The sequence below is a fragment of the Antechinus flavipes genome, chromosome 2 (genome assembly GCF_016432865.1).
Source record: "Antechinus flavipes isolate AdamAnt ecotype Samford, QLD, Australia chromosome 2, AdamAnt_v2, whole genome shotgun sequence".
Lineage (NCBI taxonomy): Eukaryota > Metazoa > Chordata > Mammalia > Dasyuromorphia > Dasyuridae > Antechinus > Antechinus flavipes.
Genome location: NC_067399.1, coordinates 366830777 through 366849740, shown reverse-complemented (window position 1 = coordinate 366849740; position 18964 = coordinate 366830777). Strand labels below are relative to the sequence as shown.

The 18964-nt window shown below is 33.8% G+C and overlaps 1 protein-coding gene across 3 annotated transcripts in view; it reads right to left on the bottom strand.

The window, feature by feature from the left end:
* Nucleotides 1-18964, bottom strand: part of LOC127549849 (DNA repair protein RAD50-like) — a 97399-nt gene that overhangs the window by 49774 nt on the left and 28661 nt on the right. For all 3 annotated transcript variants that reach the window (XM_051978234.1, XM_051978235.1, XM_051978236.1), the window contains exons 14-18: nucleotides 10568-10761; nucleotides 8949-9059; nucleotides 7712-7804; nucleotides 7519-7632; nucleotides 3853-3980 (exon numbers count right to left, since the gene is read on the bottom strand). In XM_051978234.1, the coding sequence (XP_051834194.1) occupies nucleotides 3853-3980; nucleotides 7519-7632; nucleotides 7712-7804; nucleotides 8949-9059; nucleotides 10568-10761 (640 nt within the window). The remainder of the gene's footprint in view (nucleotides 1-3852; nucleotides 3981-7518; nucleotides 7633-7711; nucleotides 7805-8948; nucleotides 9060-10567; nucleotides 10762-18964) is intronic.

Below are 18964 nucleotides of genomic sequence, written 5' to 3'. Positions count from 1 at the left end.
ACCCAGAAGAAAGCAAAGAAAAGCAGGAGAGTTTTAGAAACTACACGTGGTATTCATTACATACTTAAAAAAAAAAAAAGTCAACAGCGTAAAATGGAGATTTATGGTTTCATATTGAATCTTCTTTTTGTGTTGTGCTATATACATGAATTATTTTTGGTCTTTTTGTATTTAAGTTTAAAACTAATAAAATTTTAAAAAACAAAAGATATAGAGTAGGCATAAATAAGTTATAGCGTTACTATAAACAACTTAGCAGCAAGAAGTGGCATAAAATGTCTCATTCAAGATGTGCATGACAGGAAAAGGAGAGGGGTTAGTCATGTAACAAGGCTAAAAAATAAAGGATACCCAAAAAGAACAAAAAAGAGGCAAAAGGACCCACATGTGCAAAAATGTTTGTGGCATACCTTTTTGTAGTGGTAAGAAACTGGAAACTGAATGAATGCCCATCAGTTGGAAAATGGCTGAATAAGTTATGGTACATGCAAGTAATGGAATATTATTGTTCTATAAAAAATGATCAGCAGGCTGATTTCAGAAAAGCCTAGAAAAACTTACATGAACTAATGCTAAATGAAGTGAGCAGAAGCAGAGAACATTGTATACCATAACAAAAACATCTGTGATGATCAACTGTGATGGACTAGGCTCTTCTCAACAATACAATTCAAGGCAATAGAGTTGGGATGCATAGGGGCATCTGCTTCCAGAGAGAACTATGGAGACTAAATGTGGATTAAAACATAGTATTCTCACCTTTTTGTTGTAGTGGGTTTTTGTTTTTTCTTTCTCGTGATTTTTTTCCCCTTTTGATTTAACTTTTTTGCCCAGCAAGACAATTGTGAAAATATGTGTAAAAGAACTGCATATGTTTAACCTATATCAGATTGCTTGCTGTCTTGGGGAAGGGGACAAGGAGAAAAATTTGACATACAAGGGTTTGCAAAGGTGAATGTTGAACAAATTTTTGCAAGGGTGAATGTTGAAAACTATTTTTGCCTGTATTTTTAAAATAAAGTTAGTATTATAAAAAATAAACAAAAGAAGTCAAGTAACCAGCTCAAAAAAAAAGTGAATATTGAAAACTAACTTTGCATATATTTGGAAAAATAAAATACTTTTATAAAAAAAAAAAGAGTAAGTGATACATACAACATAATCTTATAAAATCCTCATAACAACCCATTTTATAGATGGAAAAGGGAAACTGAGAATCACTTACTAAAAGTTTTCATTATCTCTAAAATGGGAATAATATTCAGCCCACTGAGTCACTGTGAGGTAACATGTATTTTACTTACATACATATATAAGCATGTGTATATATAGCATTTTGTAAAATATTAAGTGACATATAGCTAGTGACTAAGGCATGTACTAAGCCATGGAAATCAATGAAATGAAAAATCCATTTGAATATTTGAGTATTTTGTTTGGAAATAAAATCTATAAATATTAATTAATTAATTAATTAATTAGATCTGAGAACTGATTAATGTGGGTATTCCCTCCACTGGCACAGTCTACCCAGGCTTTCCCATTCTGTTATTTATGTCAATATTTTCCCATAAATTATCTTGGAATCTATCCAAAATACTGGTGGTACTCCTCTAGTTCTCAATATTTTGTGGCTATTGATGTGGCACAAGGGCTTTCTATCACTTGTTCTTGCTAAACAAGTGGTCCACTTTCTTTTGGCAATATTTTGTGGCTCACTTGTGCCTACCACTTACCTGTCTTTCATATTCTCCCCTGGACTACTCATAATTATAATTCTTCAGATCAGTGTTCATGATTCAGAAGACTAGAACATTACCATAATGATGCTTTTGTGGCAGAGGAAAGACTAAGATCAGTGCATGATTTCTCAAATGAGTTGTAGCAGGAGCTTTAAAAAAATTACAGACCTGGTGTTATATGATTTTTGGTACCTACTCAAGTGCTACATACTAACAGACAACTCAGTGAGCTATTTGTTCAACTACACAGCAAAACCTGGGTAATACACACTTCATTTTTTTGAAGTGGGAATGTTTAGGCTTTCAAGTAACTATGAATCTCTGTGAAGAGGTCCAATAACATTCCTGAGCATAAAGTAGTTAGTACAATGCTATTCAAGAACAGAAGTTTATGGAAAACCTTGCTATGAGAAAGAATCCTTTGTTGATTCAATAAATTAATGAACACTCTATGGCTGAATTTAATCATGGAATCTTTTTTGATATAAATGTATAGATAGAAGATACAATGTGTTTGAGAAGAACCTTTATAAGCTATTTTCTATTCAAGTAAAGTGAAAAGCACTTTTTTTTGAGTAATCAAATACAGCATAACCTTTGTTCTCTACATCTCTCAGTCAGGCAGATGGCTGTGAAGATGCTATTATAAAAACATCATTTACAAAAGTCTACTGTTACTCTTAATCCATGCATTTAACCATTTTGATGAAATTTTAGAGAAATGAGCATGAGTTAATAGTTGCTGCTGTTTTCTTCCAGCTTTTTTCTTCCCTTCAAGAGTACTGTCCACAAATTTTTTCTATTTTGGAGGGAATTTTCTCTCCTTTAAAATCAAGCCAAGAATGTTTTAAAAACTGTATCATTTCAGTATAAAGATTTTATACTTTGTTTAGGTCCAGCCACTTTTGATTTGATCTTCTAAAGTGTTACTGCCATATTTCCTTACAAAGAAGCACTGAGTCAAAGACAAGCTGTAATGGAAATGCTAGAAGTCATCCTCTTTTGTTATTCTCTTTCCAGTTATATCCACAAATGTTATTAGGATGATCTGACTTGACTTAGAAAAAGCATCATGATAGAGTGGAAGGAGTTCTGGACTTAGAGGTTCCAGACACTTGATAACTGTGTGATAACAGATGTCTCATTGAAGCTAACAGTCCCTGGCCCACTTCATAAATGCACTAATGCATTCTTAGATCTCTGCTTTTCAATGCTTAGCTTTCTTCCAGGTTCAACTCAACCACTACCTCTTCTTAAAAGGTCTTTTTTGATGCCTCAGATATTGGGGGAGTCACTTCCTTATAAATGTAGCTCATATCTCCTTGGTAGAATATAACTGCTTTGAGGGCAAGAAAGTTTCATTTTTCTCTTTCTCTTTAGTAAGTAGTGTCTACTTACTACTTATAGATCTACAGCTCGTCTGTAATACATAATTTTAGAGGACTGCCTGGGATGGGGCAAATGGAGGGGGGGTGGGGGGGGAGAATAGACTATGAAACACTGAAAAATTAGTAATTTGTCTATGTTCATATGTCCAGGATCCAAGCCTGGACTTGAATTTAGGCTGTCTGACTCAAGGCTGATCACTGTCCCACACTGCTTCTCTCTTATACCATAATATATGACTCTTAATAAATGTCTGTTTAATTCAATGTAATATTTTAACTTTTAAAATTAATAATGCTTTTAAAAATCCTAATTTATTTAAAATTTTCTTTAAAATATACTTTAAAGCTAACTTGCTATTTTTGTTGAGAATTTGTTGCTCCACCATTCTAATGTTCTTTGTCAGTTGGCAGGAATCTTTTCTATTTGAAGCTCTCACCAATAAACTCAGTCCCTTCATGGCCTTTTCTTTGCTTCTATTTTTTGGCAGTATACCTTAAGTCAAAGGCTGGGGAAGGCAACTCCTTGGCTTGTACCATTCTCAGATCTTCCCAGAAATTTCTCCCATGGGTTTGTTTTTTTTTTGAACAATATCATCTCAAGAGTTTTTAGAGTTATAAGTCCTTTTAAACTGCATCAAAATTATAGTCTAAGTGCTCTGACTTCTCTTTCACTAAAAAATATTTTTAAACAAATTAAAGAATAAACTTTTATAAGTGCCTACTTTTTCAGCTGTAACACCTGCATTTGTCCCATCTCCTTTAAGTGCTGCTTTCTTTCTTCTTCAACTTCTTTCAGTTCCTCATTTCTCTTCCTCAGAGTAAGGTTATCTTGTAGCCACCTTTCCTGCACCTAAAGAGACACACACTAAGTCAGAACCTGTACATGGTCCACTGATCAGGGCATTTCTAAAGGGGAAATACTATTTTTCCCTTTACTTGAACCATATCAAATACAATAACAGAATGGTAAATGGAACTCAGAAGAGGCGCTTGGCTCAAATCCCAATTCTGTCAATTAATGCCACCCTAAACAAGTCTCTGGGCCTTAAGGTCGTCATTTATAAAATGAGAGAGTTAGATTCAAGGACTTCAAATGTTATTTCCAGTTCTAAACCAGTGATCCTACGAAATTAAATCTGACAATATCCCAATGATAAGGAACCTATGGTCTTTGAGTTACTTTAATCTGGCCATTCAACAAATAAGCATTTGTTGAACACATGGCAGTGGAAATACAAGAGGTTTTTATAACTCCTTAGTAGCAATACTCTAAACAGCCACAAGATGGCCACACCAGGTTATGGGATCTCGATCTGTCAACATTTCACAAGTGTATGGGAATCACAGTCAACTTCTGGATTCTGAGTTATCACGAAATTGCTCTCTCCTGGGACTCTTTTTACTTATCTGAACACTTTTTTCCAGTGCATTTTGCTAAAACTTCGCCAAATTTATAACTACCAATGATGAGTGTCTGTCAAAGGTTTGTTCGGAGCCCTATTCTTCTCTATCACATGGTGATCTCATCAACTCTTGTGGGTTCAATTTTTATTTCTATACAGATTAATCCCAGATCTACATACACAGCCTCAGTCTCTCCTGAGCTTCAGTCTCACTTCATCAATTGCCTTCTGGACTTTTCAAAAAAAGATACTTCACAGATATCTAAAGCTCATTACATCCAAAACAGAATTCAATCTTTCCTAGAAATATAGCTTCTTCTAAACTTCCCTATTTCTGCTGAAAACACCACTAGATTCAGTTTCTCAGATCTGTCATCTCACTGTTGTACTTGACTACTTATTCTCCCTTACCTCTATATATCTTATCAATTCCTAAACAAAGTACCCTTTCCATACTTGTAAACTCTCCTGCTTCTCTATGAAATTTTTTTTTGTCTCTGGGTGCTTGGAGGGGAAGGCTAAGAAAGGAACAAAAAAAAAATCAATTCCTACCTAATAGCATAGTAATAGTACTAATAATAGTACCCAAATATAATTGTTGCCTTGCTTTCTAGTTAAATGCCATATAAATGATGAGTATTGTATGAATATATTTTTCCATTCCTTTTCCTGTGTTTATATTACATATCCTTTTAAAATAGATTCTTTTGTTTCTTCTTAGTCAATAAGTCAATAAGCAAAATGTTTTATATTTCCCCTAAAAGAAAGGTTTCACCCACATAAAAACTGTAGGAAAACAAAGGGAACAATTGTCAACTTAAATTCTATGACTTTCTTAGAATAATAATATTCAAAGCTAATATGTTCCTCTAGCTTTATAGGAAATCGTCCCACGTTTCCATGCTATTATGAAGCAAACATTTTCATCTGACGGTGATATTTAGTCTTATGAAAGAAAAAAAGTGACCATTCTCCTTGCCAATGTCAATTCCTCCACTTGTGTCCCTGAACTCATCTTCTTTCATCTCTTCTAGGAACCTTGTCTCAATCAATTTCTTTCTTATTGCTAATCTCTTATTATTTCTCTTATTATTCTAACTTGCTATCTACAAAAATTCCCAGTTTTACTTTAAGCTATCATCCTTTATAACTTTTCCCTTTTCTAGCCAATCTTCTAAAAAGTTGTCTTCATTTGCTGCTTCTATGTCCTCATGTCAGCATCTTATAATCTGGGCATTTTATAATCTGGTTTCCTATTTCACTTTGCTGTTGAAATTGCTTTCTCCCAAGTTATTTATGATATTTTAACTGCTAATAATACATCAAAAGCTAAACAGATGTTCTCAGTCCTCATTCTACTTGATCTGTTTGTAGTTTCTACAGTCAAGCAATCCTTTCCTGGTGGATACTTCTTTGGTTTCTGTGATCCTGCTTCCTCTTAGTTTTCTCCCTTTGCTAGATCATCTACTATCTTCAATCCTCTAAAGAAGCTGAATAACAAGGCTATGTTTGGAGACCATTCTCTCTTTATATTTACTCTCTTGGTGACCTCTTCAGCTTTCAGTTATCATCTCTACATAGATACCCTAAAGAGCTAAACTCATCTGTATACTAAATTTCATTTTATATTTGCCAACTGTGCTACTAATTTTTCCCCAAAATTCACATTCCATCTTTTAATTGTGTGTCTTTGTAAGATTGTCTTCCATGAGCGAGTGCAAGGGATGATGTTGTAAAAAATTACCCTGGCATGGATTCTGTCAATACAAAGTTATTATTAAATAAAATAAAATTTAAACAAAAAAAAAAAAAAAAAAGAAAGAAAAAAAGATTGTCTTCCATGCCTGAAATGCCTTCTTCATCTCTGCCCCTTAAAATGATTAGCTTTCTTCAAAGTTTTTACTTCAAGTGTCTCTTTCTTTTATTAATCTTTCTGCCAGGCATTGACTTTCTCAAAAAGTGAAACGATCCCTACAATTGTGAAAACAAAAGTTGAATAACTCATCCAGGGTCAGCCATCTACTGTTTGAAATGAGATTTAAACTCCTCTAGATTTTTCTAAGGTTTTCTAAGGTTTCTTCCAGTTCCAAGATTTGATGGTTCTAGTTATTGTCCAACTGTACCAACATTCTACCTAATTTCATATGATTTAATGAACAATTTTTAAAAGGCAATGTTTTGCAAATCTCATTGAGTTTCCTATTTAGGATGGAAATTTTTTCAAAAGTTGCAAATATTGATGCCTTTCATTGAAACCTATCATAATTAAGCACTTTGTTATGCAGTTGACTTGATTTTTGCAAATTCATATAAGACACATTTTTGTATTTAAAAATTATAGCATGGATCCACTATAAATTTGACATTTTATTCACAGTCATTAAAAATTCCTGAGCCTTTACCCAAGGAAGGTGTGAATAAGCTAACTAGGACAGCTTTCACAGATACACTTATTTGTAGAAGTATTGTCAAAGGATAAGATGGTTTTTATAAACTAATTAGCCAAATGAAGCATTAAAACATGATAAACAATAAATTCAGAGTAAAAACAGCAGTTGCAAGAGACTAATGGTTATGCATGAAAACTGGGCAATTTTACTTAAACAACATAAGCTCTAGAGAAACTGGAATTAGGTTCAAGTCCTGGCTTTGATACTATCTGTGCAGTCTTAGAAAGTCACCTAACTTCCTTTGGTCACAGTTTCTTCATTTGTAAAATGAGGGGGATAGATTAGATAGATTCCAGAATCCCTTCTATTTCTAGATTCATGAAACTGCATCTCAGAGATCAACCTTTTGTTCCTGGGGAAAATATTAACTGTAAATAAATATTAACAGAACAATGATTTAAACATAAAGAAATATTTACTTTATAACAACCTTTAATAGCATATTTAATGTAGAGAGCTAGCTCTAATCTTCCCATCATTTAGATCACATGGCATATGCCTTATCATTAAGCCACAGGCAACCAAAGATACCTACCTTTTGCATATCAATGTCTTGTCTCATTGTTCCCATTTCTTTACTTATCTTGTCTTTTTGTTTTTCACATTCATTTAGCTGACTTATTACTTTATTCAGTTCAGCTTCATTTTGCTACCAAAAAAAGGACAAATTTGTTAACTACATGAAAAATTAATAAGCTTAAATTAATTATTTTTAGGCTTTAAATTACCATTTTGTAATTGTCTTTTCCATCTTGAATATAGTTCTCAATGTCCTTCATGTAACTAGAAATGTTTTTAACCTTCTCTTTGATATCATTTAACTGTGGAAAGATATTAATTCATTAGTTTAAACCTATTACATACAGATATTTCAAAGTATTAAAAATAAATAAATAAATAAGTAAAGGTTTCAGGGCAGCAAGGTGACGCAGCCCTGAAGTCAGGAGGACCTGAGTTCAAATGTGGTTTCAGGTGTTACTTAACCTCAAATGCCTCAGCCAAAAAAAACTTGCTGTATTGTTTTGCAGTGGTAATGCCACTACTCTCCAACTCCTCACTTCACAAAATGGAAGAATCCCACCAGTGATCAACTCTTAGCATGTCATATTTCTATAAATTGCACAATCTAATAAAATGCATCTATCAGATAATGATTAAATCTACCATTATAACTTTGATCAACTTACGTGAACTTTTTTTTTTTTAATGTATTAACTTTAATTTTTCTCTGCTTTTGGGGACAGTGCAGCTCAAAATTATATAATCTCCTTTTTAATAAGATTTTATGAACAAGCTCATATCTTAACTTGATACTGTTTTCATCAACCATCTTTCTCTATTTCTAGTTAAATCAGATATTTTCTCACTGGAAGTTTTATAGGCTCTTTTGAATGTAAATACTTTAGTTCACCAGCAAATGGGGTGGATCCCCCAAAACAAACTTTTGGAAGAATACAGAAAAAAATCATATAGGATAGGCAGGCAAGATGTGTTGCTATCTGCATCAATGGAGGGAACTGAATCAGTAAGATTAAAGATTCATTAGAGAATCTGTATAAAAAAGACTACTTTGTGAGACACTGAAAAATCCATTATTGTAATAAATCTAGTATTCCTTAACCTTTTTAGCAATGCTGATTCTTAAACAACATATTTTTGACTTGTTTTCAGATTCATGCACAAATCTTCTACAGCTTGATGAGTTAAATCCATCAAAAACTATTTTGCTGCAATAGTCTTTTTTAAGAATCCAGGGCCACAAGAGAAGGACTTAGAGAATATAGGACTCCCAAAACAATAATAATCCAAATATAACTATTAGAATCACAAAATGTTAAGCATTGAAAGCACTTCAAAGATCACCTACTTCACACTCATCTGAAAGAGGAGGAAACTGTTCAAAAGCATTCTCAAGTAAAAAGCAATTTCATGAAAAAAATCTTATCTTTCTAAGTGAAGTCGTACTTTTTCCTGTACTGCACTGTTACTTGTATTCTTTTTTTTAATTAATTCTTCTTTTTCTTGCTGTAATTTTCCCAGAGTGGTTTCCAAAGGATACAACTGCTCTTTTGAATCCTAAAAAATAAAGTAAAATTGCAAACATATTAAGGAAGAGTGACTTTTTATTATTCCATGATCTTTACAATGCAATGACTCTGAGATGATTCTTAGGACTATTTTAACATAGACTTTATAGGCACAAAAGTTTGTAGGTGAGGTTTTATCCTTTACTGTTTGTGAATTTACATACAGAACTATAAAGACATTCAGTTATACATTCATCAGGTCTTAATGAATATAACAAATAACTCTGATAATAAATCTAAAAATTTAATTAAAATGGTTTCATCTCTCAAGTTTTAACACAATGCCAGAAGCTTAAGAGTTGAAACAACCTTAGTGCTAAGTTTCTAAATCTAAGATGCATGATGTTTTTATAAAAATATTTTGGTAAGTGTATTGTAACGTAAATGGCTTTCTTTTTTGCAATTCTATGTATTTGTTATACACATTTAAAAAACGTCATTCTTGCTGAGTGAAATGAGCAGGACCAGGAGATCTTTATATACTTCAATAACAATACTATATTATGATCAATTCTGATGGATGTGGCCCTCTTCAACAATGAGATGAAACAAATCAGTTCCAATAGAGCAGTGATGAATTGAACCAGCTACACCCAGCGAAAGAACTCTGGGAAATGAGTGTGAACTAATACATAGAATTCCCAATTCCTCTATTTTTGTCTGCCTACAGTTTTGATTTCCTTCACAGGTTAATTGTACATTATTTCAAAGTCCGATTCTTTTTGTATAGCAAAATAATTGTATGGACATGTGTATATGTATGTATATGTGTGTGTGTGTGTGTGTGTGTGTGTGTGTGTGTATATGTATATATAGTATTTACCATATACTTTAACATATTTAACATGTATTAGTCAACCTGCCATCTGGGGGAGGGGGTGAGGGGAAGGAGAGGAAAAATTGGAACAAAAGGTTTTGCAATTGTCAATGCTGAAAAATTACCCATGCATCTTGGGTAATTTTGTAAATTAAATAAAATCTTGTAAATAAAAAGCTATAACAATAAAATAAAATTAAATAAAATTTTTTTAAAAAGTCATTCTGAGAAGGGGACCAATAACTTCACTAGATTGCAAAAGGATTCATAACATAAAAATAATTAAGGACCCCTGATCTTATCCAACCCTATTCTGTCCCTGAGTGGTAATCAGTTCAGCCTTTACTTTATTTAAGTATATCTTTACTTAAATAAATAACTCTAATAACAAATTGATTCCATTTTTGACAATTTAATTGTTTGGAAGTGATTCTGCATATTGAGCTGAAAATTGCCTCTCAACTCAGAGACACTGATCCTACTCCTGCTCTCTTAAGCCAAAATATATTCATACCACATAATAGGTCTTCAAATATTGAAAGACATTTATCATGCCTTCCTTTAAGTAATTTTGTTAACTGAAGGGTTTAGTAAAACATGGAAAAATGAAACAATAACAATCCCTTGTTAGTTTCCAAAGTGTTTTTACATACATTATATGTCAATTTACATATTCTTACTTTTATTTCTCGATGTAAGGACTGAACTTCTGTAGACAATTCTACTGTCTGTTCCTCCAGTTGCTGTCGACGTTGCAGATTACTAGATATTTGAAGTTTTTCTGATTTAAGTTCATTTACTGTACTTTTTAGATGTTGGATTTGTTCTTGCTGGTCCTGTATAAGCTTACGATTCAACTCAATTTTACTGGAAACTACAATGAAAACATGTCATCAAAAAATGAAAATATTTACCATTGTAAATCACTGTATTTACAGACTATTAGAAGTCCATTTCCAGCAAAAGGCCTCATCAGACTACATATTAATTTATCAATTTATTAAGCAATTAATATATACTAAATATTCGGGATACAAAACCAAAAATAAGACAGCCCCCTATCCTCCAGGAACTTACATTTTTATCAGGAATGGCATAGTGGAGAAGTAATGGGCCTGGAGTCAGGGAGACATGAATTCAAATTCAGTGTCCCTGGGCAAGGCAATTATCTGTTTGTCTCAGTTTCCTTGATTGTAAAAGACCACCTCCCTCACAGGGCAAGGATGAAATGAAATCCTATTTGAGAAGTACCTGAGCATAGCAGGCATTATATAAGTAAGCTATTATTATTATTATTGTTAGATATAACATGTACACATGATGAGAAGAGTGAGTGCATTCCAGTTATGTACAAGGAACATCGAGAAAGCTGGTCTGTCTACTCCACCCAGTATGTGAAAAGGAGAATAAGTTTGGAAACTGGAGGTTGGAATCAGGTTGTAAAGGACTTTAAGTGCCAAAAAGAAGAATTTTTATTTGATCCTAAAGAGCCTCAAAAGGAACCAGTGGAGTTTACTGGGCAGGGAAGAATTGTGACTAGTAATTATCACTTTGGCAGTCATAGAGAGGATGGACTGCAACAGTCCAGGTGATTTTATGAGGGGACTGATATGAAGGTAGATGCAAGAAGACTTGATAATCATTGAATCTATGGGATGAAGGTGAGTGACAAGTCAAAGATGAACCTGTTGACTCTTTTCTCTCTTTTTTTACTTTAGTTTCAGAGAACCTTTCTCCTTACAACTAATCCTCCTACTTATATCCTAAATCCTGTCCCCTTTTCTCCCCTCAGGTAGAGAATCCCTACAACCCCTGTCTCTCTCTCTACAGCCAAGCTCTCCCTATATATTGGCTCATTTTCTACTGCCTATAAATACATCTAGGTCTCTCTCATACACAAAATTCTTGTTTAACCAAACTCTGTCCTCAATCTATCAGGATTTTCCCACTTTTTAAAAATGGGAAAGCAACATGTAAAAATGTTTACCACTCTCTCTTCCTGGATATTCTTCTCGCTGGATTTTTGTGACACTGTCAAGTCAGTCAATAAACATTCATTAAATACCAACTATGTGCTAGGCCTCCTATGTGCTAGGAATAGAAATACTTAAAGGGTTCCCTCTTCGTTCTCTTCCAGCCTACCTCACCACTTTGTTTCAGCTGCTTTGTTGGCTAGTCATCTATGTCACTTTTCCCACTGTGAATTGTACCCCAAGACTTTGTCCTTGATGACTCCTTTCTTCTCCCCCTACAATATCTTGTTTGGTGATATCACCAGATATTAGGGGTTCAATTACCATTCCTAATTTTTCTCATATCCAACCCCAATCTTTCTCATGAGCTTCAGTCCCATATCACCAACTGCCTATTAGATTCTTCAAATTAGATGTCCCACTTTTTGAACTCAAAATATCTGATACAGAACTCGTTATGTTTCCCCTAAATATTTCCCTATTAATTTCAAGGGTACTATCTTTATACAAATCATCATATCTAATTTTAATATGTCTGAAAATGATACAATTGACTATCTTCAGAAAAATAGTATAGCTGAGCCCACGCCAATTAAGAGAGATAGAAATCATCCAATGATTGTTCTATAAGCACTAATCAGTAAACAAGAGAGACATCTCTTTCCAAAAATTATCCCTGTCACTCAATCTAAAGGCATGAAGATCAATGGACCTGTCTAGCTCTCTATCCTTCCCATTGCCATTCAGTATTACTATTTAAGGCACAGACTCAGGATTATGAGAAAAAATAGGTTTTAATTTAGAAGATATTTAGAAAAGATAGGAAATATGTTAAGGTTAACTGTGGAGTAAGAAATACAAAATAAATCACAAAATTATTGTTCTTTTTATATATTACCAATGATACCAACAGGAAAATATTCCTTTCAAAATACAATTCTTTGAGAATTGAGAAAAGAAATTCCATTCAAAATAGTCAAAATAACAACTGAGCCACTCCCCAAAAGAAAAATAGTTAAAGAATATGAACAAACAGTTATCAAAAGAAAAGTTTAATAGTATTCACAAGAAAGAATGCTCCAAATCACTAATAATAAGAGAAATGTAAATCAAAATCAAAACAACTGAGATTTCACCTTATATCTGCAAATTAGCAAAATAACAACAACAAAACCACTATTAAATGTTGGAGGGGTTGATAAGCTCACTAGTTGGTGAAGCTGTGAAATGGCACAACTATTTTGGAAAGTGATTTGGAATTACAAAAATAAAGTGAATAAGATATTCATATAATTTGAACCAGAGATATCATTTGTGAGCTTGTAACACAAAGATTCCATCAATAAAAATAAAGTTCCTATATATGTCAATCACAGCAACATATTTTGTGTGTGTGTGTGTATGTGTGTGATAACAAAGAATTGGAAACAAAGTAGATGCCCACTGTCTGGGCATGGATGGCTAAATAAACTGTGATAAATAAATGTAAAGGAGTAATACTATACTATAAGAAATTATGTAGATCTATGATGAATATAGATAGAAAAACATGGAAAGATTTATATAAATATATTCAGAGTAAAGTAAGCAAGAGACAACATGCACTATAATAATTCCATCACAATAAATAGAACCACCACACACCAAAAAACTAAAAATAAATATAACAAAATTATAAAGATTCAGATTGATGTAGATGAAGAAATATATGAGACAATCTTGACCCATGCCTTCATGGAGGTAAGAAATCCATAAATGTTACACATGATTTAGGCCTTTTTTCAATGTAACAATAGATTTTGCTGATTTTTCTCCCTCTTGCGAAACAAACAAGCAAACATAATATTTGTCACATGAGTTAGTCTTTGGGAGAGGGAAGAGGAAGGACACTGGGGTGAGACCTTTGATGATGTAATAAACAAGACATAAAAAAAATTAATTTACAGAACATATAAAATATCTCAGAGTCTAGCTATCAAGATGCAAACAGGGGAAGATAAGCTTGTCACAGAAAAAATTGAAAGCAAAAGGAGAAGAGAACAGCAGAGGAAAAGATGGGAAGTATTATGGATGCAGCAAACATGAGTTTGGACAGAATTCCAGAGATAATGTAGAATGGAAGGGTCTGGTTTGCCATAGTCACGAAGAGTCAAATATGACTGAATGACTGAACAACAATAAAGTTTGTCATGCAGCCAAAGTGAGGGATAGACAACCTGAATATCACTAGTTGTGTCACGTCAAGAGAGCACCTAGCTTGTCATCTTAGCATTCTATCTATGAAAGATTTATGAGAGAATATAAGGAAGAGTCATTTAAGTTGAGAAGGCATGGACGAACTGTGATCTACACACTACTGTAATAAATACTCCCCTCAATCCATCAGAGAAAATCAAGTAATTACATCAACATTTCTCTCCCAGTGTGCTGTGCGTGTAGGGCTTTATTATTTTAAGTCTTATATACATTTTATTAAATAGAAACATCTTAGCCTAGCAATTAAGGCTTTCCACATGCTAGCTCTAAGGTGCTTTTCTAGAATGACAGGCATAGTTCCAGTGGAACCAAGATGGCGGAGTAAAGCCAAGAAGCTGTTCGAGTTCTCCCAATTTCCCTTGAATACCACGTGAAACCAAGCCTCTGAACAGAATCTGACAGAATGAAACCCTTCTCAAGCTCAAGATAGCATCAAGAAAGGGTGAAAAGGGTGTTCAGCTCAGGTCAGACAGACTCTGGGAAAGCCAATGAAAGGTTCTTAATCACAGCAAATCAGCAACTAAGACCCTTAGTCCTGATTCAGTGGAGCACAGCATGGGAGCAGCCTCTAGTCCTAGCTCAGAAGGCAAACTCTGGGAAACCAGGCTATTTCCTGAACAGAGCAGGAAAAGCTACCTCCTGCAAACACAAAGGGGGGGCGATATGCCCAAATCCAAGGCTTAGAGTTGCACAGGAAGCTTGGGATAGTGCCCCCTTTACCCCAAGAGCACAGCCTCACCTTAAATGTTTTAAAAAAAAAAAAGAAAAGAAAAAAAAAGGAAATATCGAAAGGAAAGAAAGTGAGCAAGAAACAGAAAAGAAACCTTGACCATAGAAAGCTATGGTGACAGGAAAGACCAAAATACCAACTCAGATGAAGACAGAATATCCACACAAGAAATCTCAAAGAGTGAGATAAATTGGGCTCAAGCCTAAAAAGGCTTCTTGGAAATAGTCATAAAAGACTTCAAAAATGAGAGAGTTAGAAGAAAAATAAGAAAAGAAATGAGAGGTATGTATGAAAGAGTCAACAGTTTGGAAAAGGAAGGAAAAAATTGCCTGAAAAAAACAACTCTTTAAAAAGTAGAATAAACCAAATGGAAAAAAGAGATACAAAAGATTAACTGAAGAAAATCACACATTAAAAATTAGAACAAGGCAAATGGAAACTATGACTTTGTGAGACAGGAAGAATCAATCTAACAAACTAAAAAGAATGAAAAAAAAAATGGAAGAAAATGTGAAACACCTCATTAGCACAACATCCAACCTGAAAAATAAATCCAGAAGAGACAATTTAAAAATTATCAGCCTACCTGAAGGCCGTGACCAAAAAAGGGGAGAATTTAACCTGGAGTTACAACCAAGAATTAACCATCCAGCAAGACTCAGCATCATCTTTCAGGGAGGCAATGGATCTTCGATAAAGTAAGAGACTTTCAATCATTTCTACTGGAAAAAAACAGAGCTTAAAAGGAAATTTAATCTATAAACAGAGGAAACTATATACATTTAAAGATTAACTGTTCACATCTTTAGATAGGAAAACAATGATCTGAAACTCCTGCAAACTGTATCTGACACTGGAATAGGTGGGGGGGAAGGGAAGGAGGGCGAGGAGAGGCATTACTTGGACTGAGCGTGTGGTTGTAGATAGATTCTGATGCAATGGCATAAAAAGAAAAAGATCTGTATTGGAAAAAGAGAAAAGGAGAGATATAATGGGACAATTAGTTCACATGAAGAGGTACAAAAAACCTATTTCAGTGGAGGGAAAGAAAGGAGAGGGATGAGCATTGTCTGAAGCTTGATCTCATCAGTTTTGGCTTTAAGAGGGAATAACAATCATTCAGTTGGGTACAGAAATATATCTAACCTTATAAAGAAGTAGAAGGAGAAAGAGGAAAAGAAAAGGGAGGGACAGGATGGAAGGGAAGACAGAAACATTGGGAAAGGGTAAGAGAATAGAGAAAGGTTAGTAGAAGATAGAGTAGTGAGTAGAGTAGGTTAAAAAAAAAACACGCCACAACTAAAGACAGGATGGAAAGAGAATAAAAGTATATACAGGGGAGAAAATAGGATAGAGGGAAATACAGAGCTGGTAATTATAACTGTTAAAGTGGATAGGATGAACTCTTCCATAAAATGGAAGCAAATAGCAGAGTAGATTAAAAAAACAGAAACTTACAATATGTTGTTTACAAGAAACACACTTGACACAGAAAGACATACAGAGTAAAGGTAAAAGGCTAGAACAGAATTTATTAATACTTCAGCTGAAGTAAAAAAAAAAAAAAAAAAAAGCAGGGGTAGCTATTCTGATCTCAGATAAAGCAAAAGCAAAAATAGACCTTATTAAAAGAGATAAGGAGGGAAAGTACATCTTGATAAAGTGCATCATAAATAATGAAGTAGGAACGATACTAAATGTGCATGCACCAAGTAGTAGAGCAGGCAAATTCCTAGAGAAGATTCTTAAGTCAGTTACAGGAATAAACAGAAAAACTATTCTAGTGGGGAACCTCAACCTTCCTCTCTCAGAATCAGACAAATCTAATAACAAAATAAACAAGAAAGAAAATAGGGAAGATCCTAGAAAACCTAAATATGATCGACCTCTGGAGAAAACTGAATAGGGTCAGAAAGGAATACAACTTTTTCTTGGCAGGACATTGACCATGTGTTAGAGCATTAAAACCTCACAATCAAATGCAAAGACAGAAATAGTAACTGCTTCCTTTCCAGACCACAATGCAAGAAAAATTATATTCAATAAAGGGCCAGAGACAGATAAACTAAAAAGCAATTGGAAATTAAATAATCTAATTCTAAAGAACAAGTGTGTCAAACAACAAATCACTGAAATAATCCATAATTTCATCCAAGAAAATGACAATAATGAGACAACATATCAAAACCTATGGGATGTAGCCGAAGCAGTTCTTAGGGGAAATTTTATATCTCTAAATAGATACATAAATAAAATAGAGAAAGATGAGATCAATGAATTAGGCATGCAACTAAAAAGGTTTTTAGAAAAAGAAGTTAAAATCCCCAATTAAATGCCAAATTAGAAATTTTGACTCTCAAAGGAGAGATTAATGAACTAGAAACTAAGAAAACTATTGAACTAATAAACAGAACTAGAACAACAGGCATACTTTATTTTAGTACCTTTCATTTTATTATACTTCAAAGATACTGCAATTTTTATTTTTATTTTTTAACAAATTGAAGGGTTTTGGCAATCCTGCATTAAGCAAGTCTATTGGTGCCATTTTTTGAAAAGTATATGCTGAGATTGTAACTGTGTGTCACATTTTGGTAATTCTCACAATATTTCAAACTTTTTCTTTATTATTATAGTATCTGTCATGGATGATCTCTAATACTGCTATTATAACAGTTTTGAGTGCTATGAACCATATCCATATAAAACAGCAAACTTGATAAATGTTGCATGTGTTCTGACTGCTCCATCAACTAGCCATTCCCCATCTCTCTTTTTTGAAATTGAAATTAGATCAATTAACAACTCTATAATGCCTCTAAGTATTCAAGTAAAAGGAAAAATCAATCAATGGGCAAATTTCATTGTGTTATTAAAGGTTCTGATAAAGGCCTCATTTCCAAAATATATAGAGAACTGACTCAAATTTATAAAAAATCAAGCCATTCTCCAATTGATAAATGGTCAAAGGATATGAACAGACAATTTTCAGATGAAGAAATTGAAACTATTACCACTCACATGAAAGAGTGTTCCAAATCACTATTGATCAGAGAAATGCAAATTAAGACAACTCTGAGATATCACTACACACCTGTCAGATTGGCTAAGATGACAGGAAAAAATAATGATGAATGTTGGAGGGGATGCGGGAAAACGGGGACACTGATGCATTGTTGGTGGAGTTGTGAACGAATCCAGCCATTCTGGAGAGCAATCTGGAATTATGCCCAAAAAGTTATCAAACTGTGCATACCCTTTGATCCAGCAGTGTTTCTATTGGGCTTATACCCCAAAATGTTTGTAGCAGCCCTGTTTATAGTGGCTAGAAACTGGAAAATGAATGGATGCCCATCAATTGGAGAATGGCTGGGTAAATTGTGGTTATATGAATGTTATGGAATATTATTGCTCTGTAAGGAATGACAAGCAGGATGAATACAGAGAGGCTTGGAGAGACCTACACGGACTGATGCTAAGTGAGATGAGCAGAACCAGGAGATCATTATACACTTTGACAACGATATTGTATGAGGATGTATTCTGATGGAAGTGGATTTCTCTGACAAAAGAGACTTAACTGAGTTTCATTGGATAAATGATGGACAGAAACAGCTACACGCAAAGAAGGAACACTGGGAAATGAATGTGAACTATTTGATTTTTGATTTTCTTCCTGAGTTCTTTTTACCTTCTGAATCCAATTCTCCCTGTGCAGCGGGAAAACTGTTCGGTTCTGCAAATATGTATTGTATCTAGGATATACTGCAACATATTTAACATATATAGGACTGCTTGCCATCTTTGGGGGGGGGGGGGTAGGGAGGGAGGGGAAAAAACGAAACATAAGTGATTGCAAGGGATAATGCTGTGTAAAAATTATCCTGGCATGGATTCTGTCAATACAAAGTTATTATTAAATAAAATTAAATTTTCAAAAAAAAATAAAATAAAACAAATAAATAAAATAAATTTAAAAAAAATTTTCATTGTGTTATTTTAAGAAAGGGCCATAGCCAACCTCATCTTCACTGTGATCAGTCAGCAGATGAGGTACAACCCACCAGCAAAGATTATGACTCACTGAAGGTTCAGATGTGATTAGAACTGTTTAGAAA